This window comes from Panthera uncia, chromosome C2, assembly GCF_023721935.1.
Source record: "Panthera uncia isolate 11264 chromosome C2, Puncia_PCG_1.0, whole genome shotgun sequence".
NCBI lineage: Eukaryota > Metazoa > Chordata > Mammalia > Carnivora > Felidae > Panthera > Panthera uncia.
In genome coordinates, this window is record NC_064810.1 from 144,805 (window position 1) to 163,009 (window position 18,205).

Below are 18,205 nucleotides of genomic sequence, written 5' to 3' on the forward strand. Positions count from 1 at the left end.
TGTGATATAAGCTTCCACATACTACTGGTAGGTGTATAATCAGCCAATCTTTCTGGAGGGCAAATTGGAAAGATCCACCAAAGCAAAAAACACCATACATACACCCTACAAATTTACCCAATAGAAATCTAGCAAACAGTAAACAAGATTTATGTAAAAGGAAGTCCATTACAGCATGGCTTATCATAATGAAAAGTCATTAAATAAACCACCAATATGGCTCTTTTAAAATCAACAAAATACTCTTTCTTGATAATTTGAAAGCTCTCATCATGTACATACACAGGTGGTTTTCATTTATTGTAACATTTTTGTCAAATATAACACACCTAACCAAAAAAGTGTATTAAAAACTGCCTTACAGTCTGTCAAATATAGTTTTCCAGCAAACACTTGTGCAGCCAATACCAGAATACTGCCAGCCCCCCCAACCTTTCCACCCCAGCCTGGCTGATACGAAAATGAGGGCGGAAAACCTCCCTGAAAAGGAGAGGGAAGCTCTGAAGGGTGCGGCTCCTGCGCTACCACTCCAGCAGTCTGAAGGAAGAAGCCTACTTTACTACCCAGCACCAGAACGATTTTCTCCTGGCCTGAGCAGCAGCCCAGCCAATGAGAAACTGCCAAACTTAGCCAAGGAGAAGCAGCCGCCATCCTCCAATGGGCTTTCATTTCAAGCAGCCCCGCCCACCCCTTCTCCCTACTGATTGGTTCTCCAGACTTGCCTGTGCTTCCCTACAGCCTGCCTGCCCTGGATTGCGGTTCCCCTGCTATTCGCGAATAAACCGGCTTCGCTGGTATAATAACGATTTTATTTTCAAAGTTGACACCATCACAGGCCCCCCCCTCTTAACAGTAACCACCATCCTGATTCTCAGGGGAACCAGGTCCCTGATCTCCTTTAGAGTCTCACCACTTACATTCATAAACGATACCTTTTAACACTTTCTAATTTTATATAATTGAATCAAAAGTTCTTTGATGTCTTGCTTCTTTCACTCAACATTAGGTCTACAATGTTTATTCTGCAGGCATCTGTTTTCATCTAGCTTTAAAATATAAACAGGAGCTGTCTGGACTATAGGATTATGGGTCTTTATCCAAATTGGGAAAACACACACACACACACACACACACACACACACACACACAAACACTAGTAAGTCAGTTATTCATAAAGGTATTATTGTTGACTTGTGTAACTTTTTTGTATTTTATTTTTAAAGTAAAATGTATTACTCTTTTTTAAATGCTGAGAAAAATTCATAATCCCATTGGTCAGATAATCTCTCTAAACAACCATGGGCCAATCCAGCCTACCACCTGTTTTTGTATGGCCTGCAAGCCAAGAATGATTTTTAATGGTTTTTAAAAATCAAAAGAATATGCCATACTCGCTTATGGTTTTATGACTGCTTCTGCACTACAATGGCAGAGCTGAGTAACCATATGGTCTACTAGCCAGAGAAAAAGTCTGCAAACCCTGCTCTAAACCATGAGAAGCAGCAGTCCAGGTGAAGCTAACTTTAAACTAGAGAGAAGAAACCAGCACCTGGCCAACTGAACAGGGATCTGGAATGCAATACCAGCACCTGGCCAACTGAACAGGGATCTGGAATGCAATACCAGCACCTGGCCAACTGAACAGGGATCTGGAATGCAATACCAGGGTTCCATAGCTGCCGAAGTACTCTTCATCCTGCCACGTGTCTTCAGGATCACACTCCTCCAAATGCTTCCCAAGGTGGTTTGCAGGTATGTACCCGCAGCAGCCTGCGCGCTCGCCCCACCACCAATCAGCAGTTGTCTGTCTCAGGACAAGAATTTTTTCCCCTCTCAAAAAGCTGAGCTGGAAAAAAACATACACAGAAGTCAAAATTCAAGAAAAACCTGAAAGTGGTATTTCAATTGTGGCTCAGTCATAAATCCCCCATAACTGGGGCCCAAATCACAGCTATTTCAAAAAGGACCCAACAGGTAATTATACCAACTCACAATTTGTGAAAATGATACCAAGGTTTAGAGATTTTTATGGAACATCTACATGAAAGAAAAGCACATGGTATTTTTTAAAGGAAAGATGAAACATTTTCAAATGGCTTAGGACAGAATTTCTGAACAGCCGCTTCACAGTAATTCAGCTATGTGGTAGGTGATTCATTTACTGGGTTACAAAGTAGGAAAAGCTACATTCAAGTCAGTATCTTTATCTTATAGCCTTATTTTTCATTAACTAGAATAGGTTCTAAACCAAGGTTTCCAAACAGAAATTGGAGCAGGTGCTTCCCCCGATTCCTTACCAGGTATCTTTCACCTAAGGCTTGGGACTGGAACTTGTTAGGGTAGGAAGAGAAGGGTCACTCACAGGTCTCACTGGGCTCTAAACGTCTGAATACTCTTTACTTAACTTTGGTATGACTTCTTCAAATATCACATCTACTTCTGTCATTTAGCATACTGAATCAAAAAAAAAACACGGACCGAGGCCCATGGCCACTGCACGTGAGCAAGTGCGTCAGGTTACCTGCGTCTGGTCAGTGGCAGAATAGTCTGCAATGGCCACAAACTCTTCTGGGTGCGCACTCTCCTGGAGATGCTCCTGGCCACCACATTCCATGAGACCCTCTCCCTCCTGCTCAAAGCAAAGGAAAGAACAGGAGATGACTATGGTGCTTCTCTTTCTGTCCATCCTAATAACTTGTAGCCTTTTGGTTATTTCATTTGGGTTCAAATGAAGACTCGTGTGACCAGATTTAATCATACGAGTTGAGTCATCTTCAGTAGCAGGATCAAGGGATCTCACCTTCGCTCTACCTTCATGTCTCTAGTACAAAATGATTAATACATCCTAAAGAGAACATCAAAGAAAGAAATAAGAGGCACTTTTAGCATCTACCTGGTAACTGACCCTGAACATCATCCTCAAAGTAGTGACCAGCCCTAAGAGAAAGACGACCTGTTCCTGGGCATCACGCTCTGGGGGCCTTGTCAGACCCGAGGGCAGAACTGCAGAATTGGGCGGGCCTCAGGAAGGTGCTAGGGACCGGCACAACCCTCGCAGCCTCACTCAGACTGCACTGCTGCTGTCACACGCTGCTCAGGACCCAGAAGGGGAGCCCTAGAGTGCACCTGCCCAGTCTCCACTTTCCATCAGAACAGACTTGCCAGGAAGACACCCATTGGGGGTGGGAGAACCTCCAACCACACATTCCAGTTCAATGAAGCAACCCTGTCCCCATATATACATTTTAAACAAATTTTCCTAAACATAAATGTAATTCACATTCTTTGGAAAATGTGTGAAAGCACAAGTGTACCCAGAGGAAAATTACAACCATCTGTAATCTTGCTCACTGGTCAGGGATAATGATTAACATACTAACATTTATATTCTTTCCAGCTTTTTTTTTTAAGTGTACATATAATATGTGCATATAGGGTATTTATGGAGATCATATAATTCTGCCTTGTGACAAGTTTCCCACTCATTAAATTGTGAGTATTTGGGGCGCCTGGGTGGCACAGTCAGTTGAGCGTCCAACTTAGGCTCAGGTCATGATCTCGTGGTTCTTGAGTTTGAGCTCCGCGTCAGGCTCTGTGCTGACAGCTCAGAGCCTGGAACCTGCTTCGGATTCTGTGTGTGTGTCTCTCTCTGCCCCTCCCCTGCTCATGCTCTGTCTCTGTCCCAAAAATAAATAAACATTAAAAAAATTTTTTTAATTGTATTTTCCTCATTAAATTACTTCTAAATACATTTCTAATATCTGATAGTATTCCATTCTATGAATAATCTTAATTTATTTATCTAATCTCATTATGTATTCTTAAACTGTTTTCAGTTTTTACGCTACAAATTATGTAAGACAAACTTTTTTTTTTAATTTTTTTTAACACTTACTTATTATTGACAGAGAAAGACAGAGCATGAGCATGGGAGGGGCAGAGAGAAGAGACACAGACTCCGAAGCAGGCTGCAGGCTCTGAGCTGTCAGCACAGAGCCCGACGTGGGGCTCGAACTCACGGACCGTGAGATCATGACCTGAGCCAAAACCAAGAGTCAGATGCCCACCCAGGTGCCCCACTTTTATAACTTCTGATATCACCACCAAATACCCTCCAGAAAGGTAGCTCCTCAGACCTACATAAGACTAAAAGAGGGGCACCGGGGTGGCTCAGTCAGCTAAGCATACAACTCTTGATAGCGGCTCAGGTCATGATCTCACGGTCGTGGGTTCAAGCCCCGTGCTGGGCTCTGCACCAACAGCATGGAGCCTGCTTGGGATTCGCTCTCTCTCCACCCTGCCCCTCGCTCCCCCTCCCCCGCTCATTCTCACTCTCTAGTCTCTGAATAATCATAAAAGAAAACAGTGAATGGTTTTCCCACACCCTTATCAACAGTGGACACGCATCATCACTCAACTCTGCCAGTTTGATGTGGAGACACTGTCTTTGTTAGTTCCGTTTGCCTTTATTTTTTTAATAATTTTACAATTTATTATTTTATCTTATTTTATTTTAATTTTATTTTTTGACAGAAAGCAGGGGAGAGGGGCAAAGGGAGGGAAAGAGAATCTTAAGTAGGCTCCACGCTCAGTGCAGGGCCCAAGCTGGAGATCAATCCCATGACCCTGGGATCATGACCTGAGCCGAAATCAAGAGTCAGACGTTGAACTGACCGAGCCACCCAGGTGCTCCGGTTCCATCTGCCTTTAATTTTTAGCGAGGTCAAACATGTTTTTCAAGTACTTTTTGGTCATCTTTTTTGTTAGTTGCCTATCTGTATCCTTTGCACATTTTCTTACTACAGTAATCGGATTCATTTTACACAGTATAATTTCCTTTTTAGCTTGCTCCCCTTCCCCTGCCCCTGTTCCACCTACATCATCAGCTTCTCACCGCCCTCCCTAACCTTTACCAGTCACCTGGCACATCCTCCCACACTTTCTCCATGTTCGTGTCACACACGCATCCATGCACACATACACCCACACACATGCGGTTTTTCTTCTGACATAGTTGTTTGTGAAGAATGTCACAAACCCTTTTATTAATTTTGGGTTTTTCTTACTCACATTATAACTTGCAAAAAAAACTCCCCAATTCTTAGAACTCTAATTTATAATTTCCAATGACTATATAATACTCTACAAAAGGAATTCTTCCTGATTCTTCAGTCACCCTTGATTGATGGACTTTCTCTTGGTGTCCAACTTTCTACCACCATAAACAACGTGGCCACAAACATCTCTACACATTTACCCTTATGTAATGATATCTTCCTTCTGTGGGATAGATTATCAGGGCTGAAGAATATGCATGGTTTTCATTCACACGTTTGCCAGATTCTTTCCATCAAAGGTGCAGCACTTCACGCCTCACGGCAATGCAGCGAGTGCTCTCTGCTTGAATACTCACCAGCAACCGGCATTATCACAGTCTTTAATTTTTTCCAGAGTTTTAGATATAAAGACACCAGAAAAGTAAATATGTAGGGAAACAAGACTATTTCTTATCCTTTATAAGAAAGACTTAAACAGTATACGGAAACAATAATTCATTATGGGGCTTATGACATATAAAGAAGTAAAGTATGTTACAACAATAGTACAAATAGCACAAAAATGGGGACTGGTAAAGGCAAGTAATTTGGGGGAATCTTGCATCATGAAGTGGTCGGAAAAAAAAAAAAGACTGAGATAGGTTAAAGATGCATATCACAATTTCTTGGGTAACCACTAACATATCAGTAAAAGATACACATGAAAAGCCAATAGAGGAGATAATGTGGAATTGCAAACAATATTTTATTAATCTAAAAGGAGGCAAGAATGGAGAAAGGTACAAAGAATATGCAAAGAAGAAATAGAAGAACAGCAAGATGTTAGACTTAACCATACCAGTCATTATGTTAAATGTTAACAGACTAAATACTCCAATTTAAGAGCAGAAGTTACCCAACAAGGGGGAAAAATGACATACCTATAGGCTCTTTACAAGAGAAACATTTTAAATATATGGACTTAGATTTAAAATAGATTCAAAATATTGGTGTATGTGTACCACGCAAGCTGGTACAGCTGTATTAACATAAGACAAAATAGACACAGGGCAAGAAATATTAATAGGTAAAAAGAAAGACTTCATAAAAATCCATCAATCTAGAAAGTAAAATCTACCCTAAATCCATGCACCAAGTAACAGATTCAAAATATATGAAGCAAAAAGTGATAGACTCAAAAGGAAATTAAAAAAAAAAGACAAATCCACAATCAAAAAGGACATTTTTGAAGCTCATCTCTCTCAGTAACTGACACAACAAACGGGCAAAAAGTCAGAAAGGACACAAAAGACTTAAACAACGCTAATAACCCATTTGACCTTAATGACATTTATAGAAAACCAACAACCACAGCAAACATGCTCTTTGCACATGCATGTGGAACATTCACCAAAACAGCCCATCTGACTAGGTCACAAAGCAGGCCTGAATAAACTTCCAAACGCTGAAACTTTAAATAGTATCTTTTCTGAACAACATAATCAAGCCAAAATTAAATAACAAAAAGATAAGCAAAAATTCCTAAATGTCTGAAAATAGACAACGCATGTCTGAATAGCCCAGAAATTTTCTAATTTCCACTATAACATATTAGAAAGTATTTTAACTGATCAACAATGAAAATATGATGTATGTAAGTGTGTGAGGTACAGCAAACTGACGGTCAGAGGTAAAGTTACACCTTTAAAAACATATATTAGAGAAGGAAGGTTTTTTTTGTGTGTGTGTTTTTTTTTTAACATTTATTTATTTTTTGAGAGACAGAGACAGAGCATGAGCGGGGAGGGGACAGAGAGAGAGGGAGTCACAGATTCCAAAGCAGGCTCCAGGCTCTGAGCTGTCAGCACAGAGCCAGACGCGGGGCTCGAACTCACAGACTGTGAGATCATGACCTGAGCCCAAGTAGGACTCTTAACCGACTGAGCCAGCCAGGCGCCCCTTAAAGAGAAGGAAGGTTTAAATCAGTGATCCAAACTTCCATCACAAGATGCTATAAAAATAGAAAATGAAACCCAAAGTATAAAAGAGATAAAGAGAAAAGAGAAAAGAGAAAACCAATGAGATAGAAAACAGATGAACACAGAGAAATTCAACAAAGACAAAACTGGTTCTTTGAAAAGATGAAAGTGATAAAACCCCTTAAAGGTGATCAGGGGAAGGAAAGATAAAACACAAATTTTGAATAGCAGGCATCTCTTCTGTAATGAAGAGCGCTATTAACCGGATGAACACAAACAGTACAGAAATACTTCCATGACAGATGCCCAAGTAATTAAGAACTAAATAACAAGATATCATTTCTAACTCATCAGACTGAGCAAACTTTCAAAGTCTGATGCTCTCAAGTGTTACCAAGCACTATATGGGTTCCTGGCAGACCCGTAAACTGGAGAACAACTGATCACTATCTAGTAAAACTGAAAATATGCAATCCCTTCCACCCTGCAATGTCATTACTAAGTATACACCAGAGAGCACGTATGCACAAGGAGATGTGTAGGATATTTACTGCAGCACTGCTGGAAATAGACAAAAACTGGAAACATCAAGTGTCCACAAAAGGGAAATAAATAAAATGTGGTATACATCTACTGTATAACAGTAAGACTGCAACTGACCTGCATACATCAAGGGCAAATCCCCCAAAAGTAACATTAGTGGAGGGGCGCCTGGGTGGCTCAGCTGGTCAAGCATCTGACTTCAGCTCAGGTCACGATCTCTCAGTTCATGTTCTGACAGCTCAGAGCTGGAGCCTGCTTCAGATTCTGTGTCTCCCTCTCTCTCTGTCCCTCCCCTGCTAGCGTGCACACACTCTCTCTCTCTCTCTCTCTCTCTCAAAAATAAATGTTAAAAAAATTTTTTTTCAGTAACATTAGTGGAAAAAGCAAGCAGCAGATGACACAGAATATGAAGCCACTTAAGTAAAATCTAAAAAGCACACACAAAGAGTATCATATGTTGGTCAAAGATGCCTATACTAGGTATAAAAACGTAAAAAAATGGTGCAGAAGCACAAAGATCAATTTATAATTCACAGTAGTATTTGCCTGTGGAAACAGAGGAAGAAGAATGGGGCTGGGGCACAAACTTTATCTATGGTTTCCTTCAAAATATATACATATATGTATATATATTTACATTCTAAAGCAAATACGACAAAATGTTAACAAGTTTTCACTTTTGTGTGGCATGTACAAATAATGTTTGCAATATTATTCTATAAAGTTCCGACATTTTAAAAATTTCTCAAAAGAATAGGACATCCATGGAATTAAAAAGTTTTATGATTAAGAAAGATTAATGACACAACTATGAATCAAATCTATATATGAAAACCCAAATGAAATTAGAACAACCATTAGAAGGCTAGAAAAAAAAGAAATGTTAAAATTGGACATCACAGATCTAAAAATGTTTGATTTTTTAAAAAAGATTATTTGAGTATTCATTTGGTTTTTAATTTGATATAATCAACATTCCTTGAAATGTAGGGTAATCTTCTTTTTACTAATAAGTTGAATGAAACTAGATGTGTTACAGGCAGAAAAAAAAGTATGAATATATAAATCACTTCTAATGTGTCTAACCTGCTTGTAAGACATTATGCCTAGGACCTTATTAAACAACTAAAACAATGTGCTTGCTTCACCAGCACAGGTACCAAAGGTAGGTTTCCTGGGAGGTGTTTATGATGCCCAATTCAGAATGCCATCTGTAATTTCCTCTATTTAAGCATCCCATGGTTGGTGGCTAAGCTCTGCTCTCTGCAATGTTCATAGTTTTTAAATACAGGTTCTTACATACCAGACCTGAAATTACCTGCAATTCACTTCTGGGGCAGTCATCCGACGTTGCCATGGTTCTCTTAGGATCTGCCGCATAGCTGCCGCTTTTAATGTTTCATTTTCCCCTCCATTTCTACTTTTGAAAAGAGAGACAATGAGAAAATACTTTGTTACCCTGCATAATAATTAAGTTTGCTTCACTTCTACGGTCCATGATAAAGATCCTATGCCAAAAGGAAGTAAAACTGGTTTTTAAAAAATGAAACAGAAATCAAATTTATAAATGAAATTCTTCATGAAAACAATAGAAAGCATTTGAAATTTATGAACTTCTGTGTGTTTTCTTCACTAGTCTACAAAGATGCTGATCTTATTTATTGAATGAATACTGTTAGTTTCTGTTAGATTACTGAATTGATTTAAAACAACAAATTAATGCCAAATCTTTTCTTGGAACCCTGATAGCCTTCACTCCAATTAAAATTCCTTACTGTGAAAATCAAGGAAACCTCATTTGAAATGTAGTCTGGAGACCAGCAGGGGGAGCTCTCACACCCTACCACTCCTTATAGACCAGACAGGAAAAAGTTCACTTTCCTACCACAGCAAGGGTCTCCTACCCAGGCAGCAGCCCAGCCAATGAGAAACAGCCAAACAGCCTTAGCCCAGCCAATCAGGAAGGGTGACCACCCACACTCACTTTCCTCCAATGGACTTTCCTTCAAAGCAGCTCCTCCCAACTTCCTCCTTTTTTTCTTTTCTTTCTTTTTTTTAATAGAGAAGGTGAGCAGAGGAGGAGGGGAGGTGCAGGGAGAGAGGGAGATAAAGAGAATCTTAAGCAGGCTCTACGCTCAGCCCTGAGCCCCATGATGGGGTCCTGGGGCTTGATGTCACAACCTTGTGATCATGACCTGAGCCCAAATCAAGGGTGAAATGCTCAACAGAATGAGCCACCCAGGTGCCCCACCTCTTTTTTCTCTATATAAAGTAACCTTCCTCTCCTACACTAGTCCATTTGCCAGTAGTTTCCCCATAGTTTGCAGGTCTGAAATTGTAATTCCTCTGTCATTTCCAAATAAACCCACTTTTCTGGTAAAATAACTGGTTGTTTTATTTTCAAGGTCAACAGCACCTGGGCCTTTCAAGTGTTTCCACTAACAGGAACCAAAAAGTCTACATCTTCCAGAGGCTTTCCCTTCTCATTCTCAGTTCTCATTTTTCCCCGTGACCGTATAATCCATACTATACTCCAACATGAATGTGTTTTTTCTTACATAACAATTCTTTGTTTAAAATGCATGCTTCACTTATTCATGACTTAATACTTATTTTTGTGGGATCTATAATTACAATGTGAAAATTAACAGAACAGAGTCGTTTAGAATGGAGTCAGAGGAGGCCAGCAATGAGTGCTACCTGCAGACCCACCAGAAAGAGCAGATCCCGCAGTGGATACTACTACACTCTTCTAGCAGCAGAAAGGATTTCCTCCTCCCCCCAGCAACAGTACAACCAATGAGAGACTATCACAACCCAACCAATCAGAAGCCACTACACTTTCAACTCTCAGCCATAGACTGCTTATGCTGGATTGTAATTATCTGCCATTCTTAAATAAACCCAATTTTGCTGGCAAAATACCTAGCAGGGTTTTGTTGTTTTTGTTTTAGGGTTAACAACAAACACTAATATATATACATTGTATTTTCACTGGAAAACACTGGCACTGAGGCCAGGGCGGGATGGAGCCTGGACAGGGCTGGTTTGCTGGAAGGGGCTGGGGAGGGTGAGGTTGGATCCGGTTGATGGGGCGGGGCCAGGTGGGCTGACCAGCCTGCGGCGGGGGGGGGGGGGGGGGGGGGGCGGGGGCGGGTAGACGACCCAGGATCAGGGACTAGTGGCCAAAGGCAATAGGGGATGGGAGGAGAAAGAATGAGGGGGATATGAAGGGAAACACAGGGCTTAGATGCAGGAGTACTACCAGGGGTAAGGAGGAAAGGGAGGGGGCTCACAGAAGATGAGGGCTCGCGCAGACGAAAGTGAGGTGGGCACCTCTCCGAGAAGGCGTGGCTGGGGAAAGCGGCACCGCGCTGTTGGGCGTGGTGGGGGGGGGGGAGGAACCAGGGTGGTGGGCGTGGCCGGGAAGGGGCGTGGCCCTGCAGTCGCCGAGCTTGCAGTCAGCGGCCAGAGCTCCTAGCACATAAGAGGGAGGTTCGGGGGTCTTCAAGGGGATAGAGGCCTCGGTCGGCCTACTGACGCACACGCCCGGCGAAGACCCTCACTTGGCACGTCCTACCTCAGTTCGGTCCAGCCGCCTGAGCTGCCCACAAGAAACCTACCTCAGCCGCCTTTCTCCGCTGAGTTCTGCGTCCACACCGCCGGTGCGGAGGGGCAGACAGCGCTTACCAGGAGCCCGAGCCACCGCCCTCGGCCCGCGCAAGCGCAGTACGCGCAGGCCGGCAGCGGACAGAACCCCTCCCTAGGCCCCGCTCCCTACGCCTGCGCAGTCCGCACTCGTCCCTAAGTCCGGGTAATGGAGCCACCGTCTTCGGCCCCACGCAGGCGCAGTCGCTCAGGCCCGTCTAGGAGAAGGACCAGTTCTGGGCCAAGCGCGTCGCGCAGGCGCACTTCACGAGTCCCGTCTCCCGCAGTGGCGCGCACGGGGAACACGGAGCCCCTTTCTGTGCCCGCTGAGCCTCCTGTAGGGGCGGGGTCAGCGGTGGGGTTGCAGCCCGTTGTGGGTCCCCAGCCTGGTTGAGGCGGTGGGTGGCGGAGACCCGAACCGTACGCGAGTTGGGGATGTGGAGCGGTGGCTGCCGGACCCGAGTTAGTGGAGGGGGGACAGTGGAGGCCTCACCCAGTGTTGGGAGCGAGGCAGCAGGGGCCGCTGCCGGACTTTGGTTAGGAGGAGGGGCAGCGGGGGCTGCGGATGGACCCGGGTTAGGGGGTGGGGCTGGAGGGGCCGGGACCGTACCCGGGTTAGGGGGTGGGGCAGCCTGGGCCAGGGCCGGACCCGGGTTTAGGGGGTGGGGTAGCGGGGGCTGTTGGTGGACCCGGATTAGGGGGTGGGGCAGCGGGAACCGGGACCGTACCCGGGTTAGGGCGTGGGGCGGCGGGGGCTGCGATGGACCCGGGTTAGGGGGTGGGGCAGCGGGGGCCGGGGCCGGACTCGGGTTAGGGGGTGGGGCAGCGGGGACTGCGGGTAGACCGGGATTAGGGGGTGGGGCAGCGGGGGCCAGGGCCGGACCAGGGTTAGGGGGTGGGGCAGCGGGGGCTGCGGCCGGTCCTGGAGTGGGGAACAGAAACCCATTGTGGGTGACAGAAATGGCAGATTTCTGGAGTAGGCCCTCCTTTTTTCTGCTTTTCTGTAATAATTCAGTTAGCTTTCCCATCCATGCTGTGAAGTGAGAACCATTTGACATTCTTTTCACTTGACAAATCAGACATTGATTTAAGTTTTCATTTCACCAAGAAGTTTGATATTAGAAGTGAAATAGGGAAACGTTAGTGCCCTTACTGTGTGGTGGTCTCAAGGTGGGCAGGTAGCAGCACTGTAGTAGGGGTGGGGGGTCGGGGGGAGGTGGTAGGAAAAGGTAGTCAAAATCACGCAGACGATGGAGTAGTGGTTGCCCAGGGGAGGAGAGGAGAGTAAAGAGGTGAAGTTGATGGGTATGGGGTTTGCGTTTTTACAAGATGAAAAGAGTTAGGGAGATGGATGTTGACAATGGTTGCACGCGAGGGAAATATATTTAATACCACTAAACTGTGCATTTATAAATGGTGAAGGTGGTAAATTTTGTGTGCATTTGACCACGATAAAAAAAAAGCAGGAAAACAAACTGAGGAATGAAAAGGGAATTAAGTACATATTCTATAGATTTTTTGTTAATGTTTATTTATTTGAGAGAGAGCATGAGCAGGGGAGGGGGAGAGAGAGAAGAGAGAGAATCTGAAGCAGGCTCCACACCGACAGCAGAGAGCTTGATGTGGGTTCAAACTCCGGAACTGAGATCATTACCTGAGCCGGTATCAGACGCTTAACAGCTTAACTGACTGAGCCACCCAGGCTCCCCTGGATTCTGTGAATTTTTAAAAGATAATGAACATATGATGAAGGTATATGTCAAAAATTTTAGCAAATCATAAAGTGGGAAAATTCCTTGAAAAACAACTTACCAAAACTGAACAAGAATATTTCGAAATGGGGCGCCTGGGTGGCTTAGTCGGTTCGCAACTGACTCTTGATTTCTGCTGGGGTAATGATCTCGTGGTGGTGGGACTGAGCCCTGTGTAAGGCTACGTGCTGAGTGTGGAGCCTGCTTGGGATTCTTTCTCTCTCTCTCTCTCTCTCTCTCTCTCTCTCTGCCCCTCCCCCGTTCATGGTGTGTGTGTGTGTGTGTGTGTGTGTGTGTCTTTCTCTTCCCCAAAATAAATAAATAAACATTTCAAAAAGACATTAGAAAATCTGCATAGTTCCATATTTGTTAAAGGAATTGATTTTATCATTTAAAACCTTCTTACAAAGAAGCCCAGATGGCTTCACTAGTAAATGCTTCCAAACATATTAGCAGAATATGATATCAGTGTTAAACATTTTCTTCCAGAAAATAAAGAAAAGTGCAATACTTCCTAACTGGTTCAATGAGGCCAGCATAACTCTGCTATAAATCAATCCAGTGAAAGATAAAATTACATATCATGACTAAGTGTAGTTTACTCTAAGAATGAAAGCTTGTTTAAAATTTAAAAATCAAAATTATTTCCACATTTCAGGTTATAGGATGAAAAACATAGGTGCAGAAAAAAACATTTCATAAAACTTGACACCCACTAAATTCACAAAACTAGAAATAAAAAGGAGTATCTTAATCTTAGTCATCTATTAAAAACAGATAACATAGCAAAATAGTGTGTGCTTTTCTCCTGGATTCAGGAAGAAAAGAAGGATGTCCTCTATCGTTTCTATTTAACAGTGGAAGGGTGATCTTACCCCAATGCAAGAAGGCAAAAGGAAGACAATGTGTAAAGACTCAAAGGAAAAAGTAAAACTCAATTCACAGGTGGCATGATTGTGTATGCAGATAATCCAAAATAATCTATAAATAACGCATTATAATTAATAAGTGAATATCCTAGGCTGGAGATGAAGGACCAATATAGTAGCAATCAACAGAAATTGCAATCTAAAAATTCCATGTATAATAGTACCAAGTAACATCAAATGTCATCTTTCAGTAACTGACAACTGGACAAACACACACAGGATGTAGATCTAAACACAATCACACCAATGATTTAATTAACCATCATGTAATACACCAAAGAACTACAGAATATACCTTATTAAGATCACATGGAATGTTAACCAAGATAGACAATATGCTTGCTGACCCGTAAAATAAGTCGCAATAAATTGGAAAGATTGAAATCTTAGCGTATATTCTCTGACCGTAATGAAATACAATTAGAAATCTAGCAAAGTTCCAAATATTTGGAAAGTAAGCAGCATATATCTAAATAATCCATGGGTCAAAGGAAGAAACCAGAGAGTTTTAAAAAATTGAGTGTTAATGATTTAAAAAAAAAATTTTTTTAATGGAGCACATGGGTGGCTTAGTCAGTTAAGTGCCCGACTTTAACGATCATGATCTCGTGAGTTCGAGCCCTACATCCAGCTCTCTGCTGACAGCTAGGAGCCTGGAGCCTGCTTCGGATTCTGTGTCTCCCTCTCTCTGCCTCTCCCCTGCTCGCGCTCTCTCTCAAAAATAAATAAACATTAAAAAAAATTTTTTTTTCATTGAGTGATAATGAAAATGTACTGCTGTGGTTTGAAAGTCTGTGTCCCCCAAATTCTTACATTGAAATCCTAACCCCCATTGGGATGGTGTTCAGAAGTGGGGCCTGGGGAAGGAGATTAGATCATTGGAGCAGAGCCTTCAAAAATGGGATCAGTGCCTTTATAAAAGACTACCTAGAGAGCTCCTTGCCCCTTCCACCATGCAAGGACACATGGGGAAAAACCGCCTTCTGTGGCCCAGTAAACCCTCACCAGACACTGAATTTGCATGATCTGGGATTTCCCAGCCTCTAAAACTGTGAGAAACAAATGTTTATTGTTTGTAAGCCACACAGTTTATGGTATCCTTGTTATTACTATCCAAATGGACTAACATGTACATTAATGTTTGGGGGATGCAAATAAAGCAGAGCTTAGAAAGAAATTGATGCTTTCAGTGCTTACACTAGAATGGAAGAAAATTTAAAAGCAGTGATCTAAATTTCCAATTTAAGGGGCACCTGGGTGGCTCAGTCAGTTGGATGTCCAATTTCAGCTCAGGTAATGATCTCATGGTTCGTGAGTTCAAGCCCCACGTCAGGCTCTGTGCTGACAGCTCAGAGCCTGGAGCCTGCTTTGGATCTGTGTTTCCCTCTCTCTCTGCCCCTCCCCTGCTTGCACTCTCTCTCAAAAATAAGCATTAGAAAAAAAATTTTTAAATAAAAAATAAAAAATAAAATTCCAATTTAAGAAGCTAAAATTAAAAAAGAAAAGCAAATTAAAAACAAAGTCAAAGAAAGAAAATATATTAACTAAATAAATGTTAAGTTAAATAAACAAGTCTGTGAACTAGGAAATAACAGAAAAAATTAACAAAGACAGAAGTTGGTTCTTTAAAAAAAAAATAGAATTGATCAATTTTTAGCAAGAATTATCAAGAGAAAAAAAGAAAAAAAACCTATCAATATTAGAAATAAAAAGGGGGACCTCTTCCCAGATCACACCAATATTAGAAAGATAAATGGGGGGGGGGGGCGGGGCCTGGCTGGCTCAGTCAGTAGAGTAGGCAACTCTTGATCTCAGGTTGTGAGTTGGAGGCCCACATTGGGTGCAGAGATTACTTAAAATAAAATCTTCAAAAAAAAACAAAAACAAAAAAATGGGGGGCGCCTGGCTGGCTCAGTTGGAGGAATATGCAACTCTTGATCTTGGGGTCATGAATTCGAGCCCCATGTTAGGCATAGAGATTACTTAAAAAAATAAAGAAAACATTTTTAAAAAGATAAATTAGAAGACCATGACCAACTTTATGCAAACACATTTGATAATTTGTATGAAATGGACAAATTCCTTTAAAGGCATTACCTTTATCAAAAGTGACACAAAAGAAAATGAAAAATACATATAATAAATGAAATTTGTTAAAAACCTTCCCACAAAGAAAATGTCAAACGCAAATTGTTTCATTGCTGAATTCTATTAAATGTGTAAAAAGATATAACACCAACATTTAACAAAATTTTAAGAAAATAGGGGATGGACACTTTCCATTTGTTTTATGAGGGAAACTTAACTCTGATACAAGCACCTGACAAATAAAAGAAAATTACAGACTGATATCTCTCATAAAAATAGACACAAAAATCCTCAATAAAATCTTAGAAAATCAAACCCAATGATAAGTGGAGGGGGTGATACATTATTAAGGTGGACTGGAGTTTACCCTAGTAGTGCCAAGTTGGACTATAACACTTGCAAATCAATGCAATTTACAATCTCAACAGAATAAAGGAGAGGAAACATATGATCATTCAATCCTTTAAAAATGTTTTAAAGGATTTGACAAAACTCAATACTCAATCATGATGTTTTTAAACATCAGCGACGCAGGCAGGCTAGATCCAAGGACCCAGAGGAGGGAGTCCAGCAGAGGGACTTGGGCTTCCTGCAGGACAGAAATCAAATGTGAGCCGGAAAGTGAAGGAGTGAAAACAGACTTTACTGAACAGTGTGAGTGACAGAGAAGAGGAGATGGAGTGTCTGGGAGACTCAGAAAGAAGGAGTCTCATCGTCGCCGGGGGCTAGGGGTTTATATTGGAAAGGGGTCTAGGGTATGTAGGTGTTCCTTCAGGAATACGGGGTAGGGTCCCATCAAAGGCAAGTGTCAGGTGAATGATAGGTGTTATTCCATGAATCACCAAAGGTAGGGGGCATTGATGCCAGTGTCAGCCAAGGTTTGTTCAAAGTTAATGTCCCAGAACATGTTTGAGATCTGGCTCTTCTTAGATGTTATCAGGTGTTCAGGGCCTAGGACAAGACTCAGAAAGATTAACTTTTTTGCTTCCCCCTTCAAGTGGGAACAAAGCTTCTTTGGCTTTTTCAAAGGCAAAATATGGGACATGAGTAAATGGGACCTGGCAGAAAAACGGCAGAGATGGAGGCTTTCTACAATGGAGTTCCTCAGCTTCCCTACCTCATCAGCAAAAGTAGAACATCTTTATCTCTAAAAAGGCATCTTTTAGAAACCCTAACACAAAAATCATACTTAATGATGTTATACTGAAAATCCTCATTAGAAACAAGCAAATGTATCCACTGTCACTCCTTCAGTTCAGCATTTTATAGGAAATCCTGACCAGCACAAGAAGGCAAGTAAAGCAATAAATAAATTAAAGGAATAGCTATTAGAACGAAAGAGAAAATTGTGTGTATTCACAGATAATTAGATTGCTCACATAGACTGGCCTAAGGAATCACAAAACTACTAGAATAAATAAGTGAATTTAGCAAAATAGGAGGATAAAGATCTGCATAGAGAAATACGTGTATTTTTATTTGCTAGGAACAAAACATTGAAAATGAACTTTTTTTTTTTTTTTTTTTTTTTTAATTTATTTTTGAGACAGAGAGAGACAGAGCATGAATGGGGGAGGAGCAGAGAGAGAGGGAGACACAGAATCAGAAGCAGGCTCCAGGCTCTGAGCCATCAGCCCAGAGCCCGACGCGGGGCTCGAACTCACAGACCGCGAGATCTTGACCTGAGCCGAAGTCGGACGCTTAACCGACTGAGCCACCCAGGCGCCCCGAAAATGAACTTTTTTAAAACCCACGTATAACAGCACTGTAGTGTGAGCTCCTGACAATTACCTTTTTCAAGCATCATGTAAGTGCCTAACGTTAAGCTTCTGAGTGCCAAGGTCTCCACTTCACAGACATCCATCTCCAATAAATACATCGCCAGCTACACACCAGATGAAAAGCCACAACACCCTGCCCATGAAGTTCCCTCTTTCAGAAAGCACCAGCTGACCTGACTTTTTGACCTCTTGCTTTTCCTTTCCTGAAATTCAATTCCTGCTCTTATGTTTACAATTCACCAGACCTCTAAAACCCTAGGCTACCGGACTTGACCTCAATAAAGGCAGAACCCCAGGCCCATACTCTCCCCTCTTCCTCCTGCCCCCCCACCACAACCTCACCATGGGGTGCTGGACGGTTACCCTCCAGGAACTGTGAGTAACACACATTTTCAAAATTCCCTGAAGGTGGTTTCAGCTGGGCATCTTGCAGTCATGATAGCAAGGGCG

The 18,205-nt window shown here is 42.3% G+C and overlaps 1 protein-coding gene across 3 annotated transcripts in view; it reads right to left on the reverse strand.

Moving 5' to 3' along the window:
• PRMT2 (protein arginine methyltransferase 2) overlaps positions 1-11,453 on the reverse strand; it is a 37,020-nt gene extending 25,567 nt beyond the window's left edge. The window contains exons 1-4 of one of the 3 annotated variants that reach the window (XM_049627658.1): positions 11,182-11,453; positions 8,862-8,975; positions 2,522-2,629; positions 1,664-1,846 (exon numbers count right to left, since the gene is read on the reverse strand). In XM_049627658.1, coding sequence (XP_049483615.1) covers positions 1,664-1,846; positions 2,522-2,629; positions 8,862-8,915 — 345 coding nt within the window. In that variant the 5' untranslated portion in view covers positions 8,916-8,975; positions 11,182-11,453. The remainder of the gene's footprint in view (positions 1-1,663; positions 1,847-2,521; positions 2,630-8,861; positions 8,976-11,181) is intronic. The other 2 variants (XM_049627656.1, XM_049627657.1) reach the window with 2 other exon arrangements.
• Positions 11,454-18,205: the final 6,752 nt, after the last annotated feature.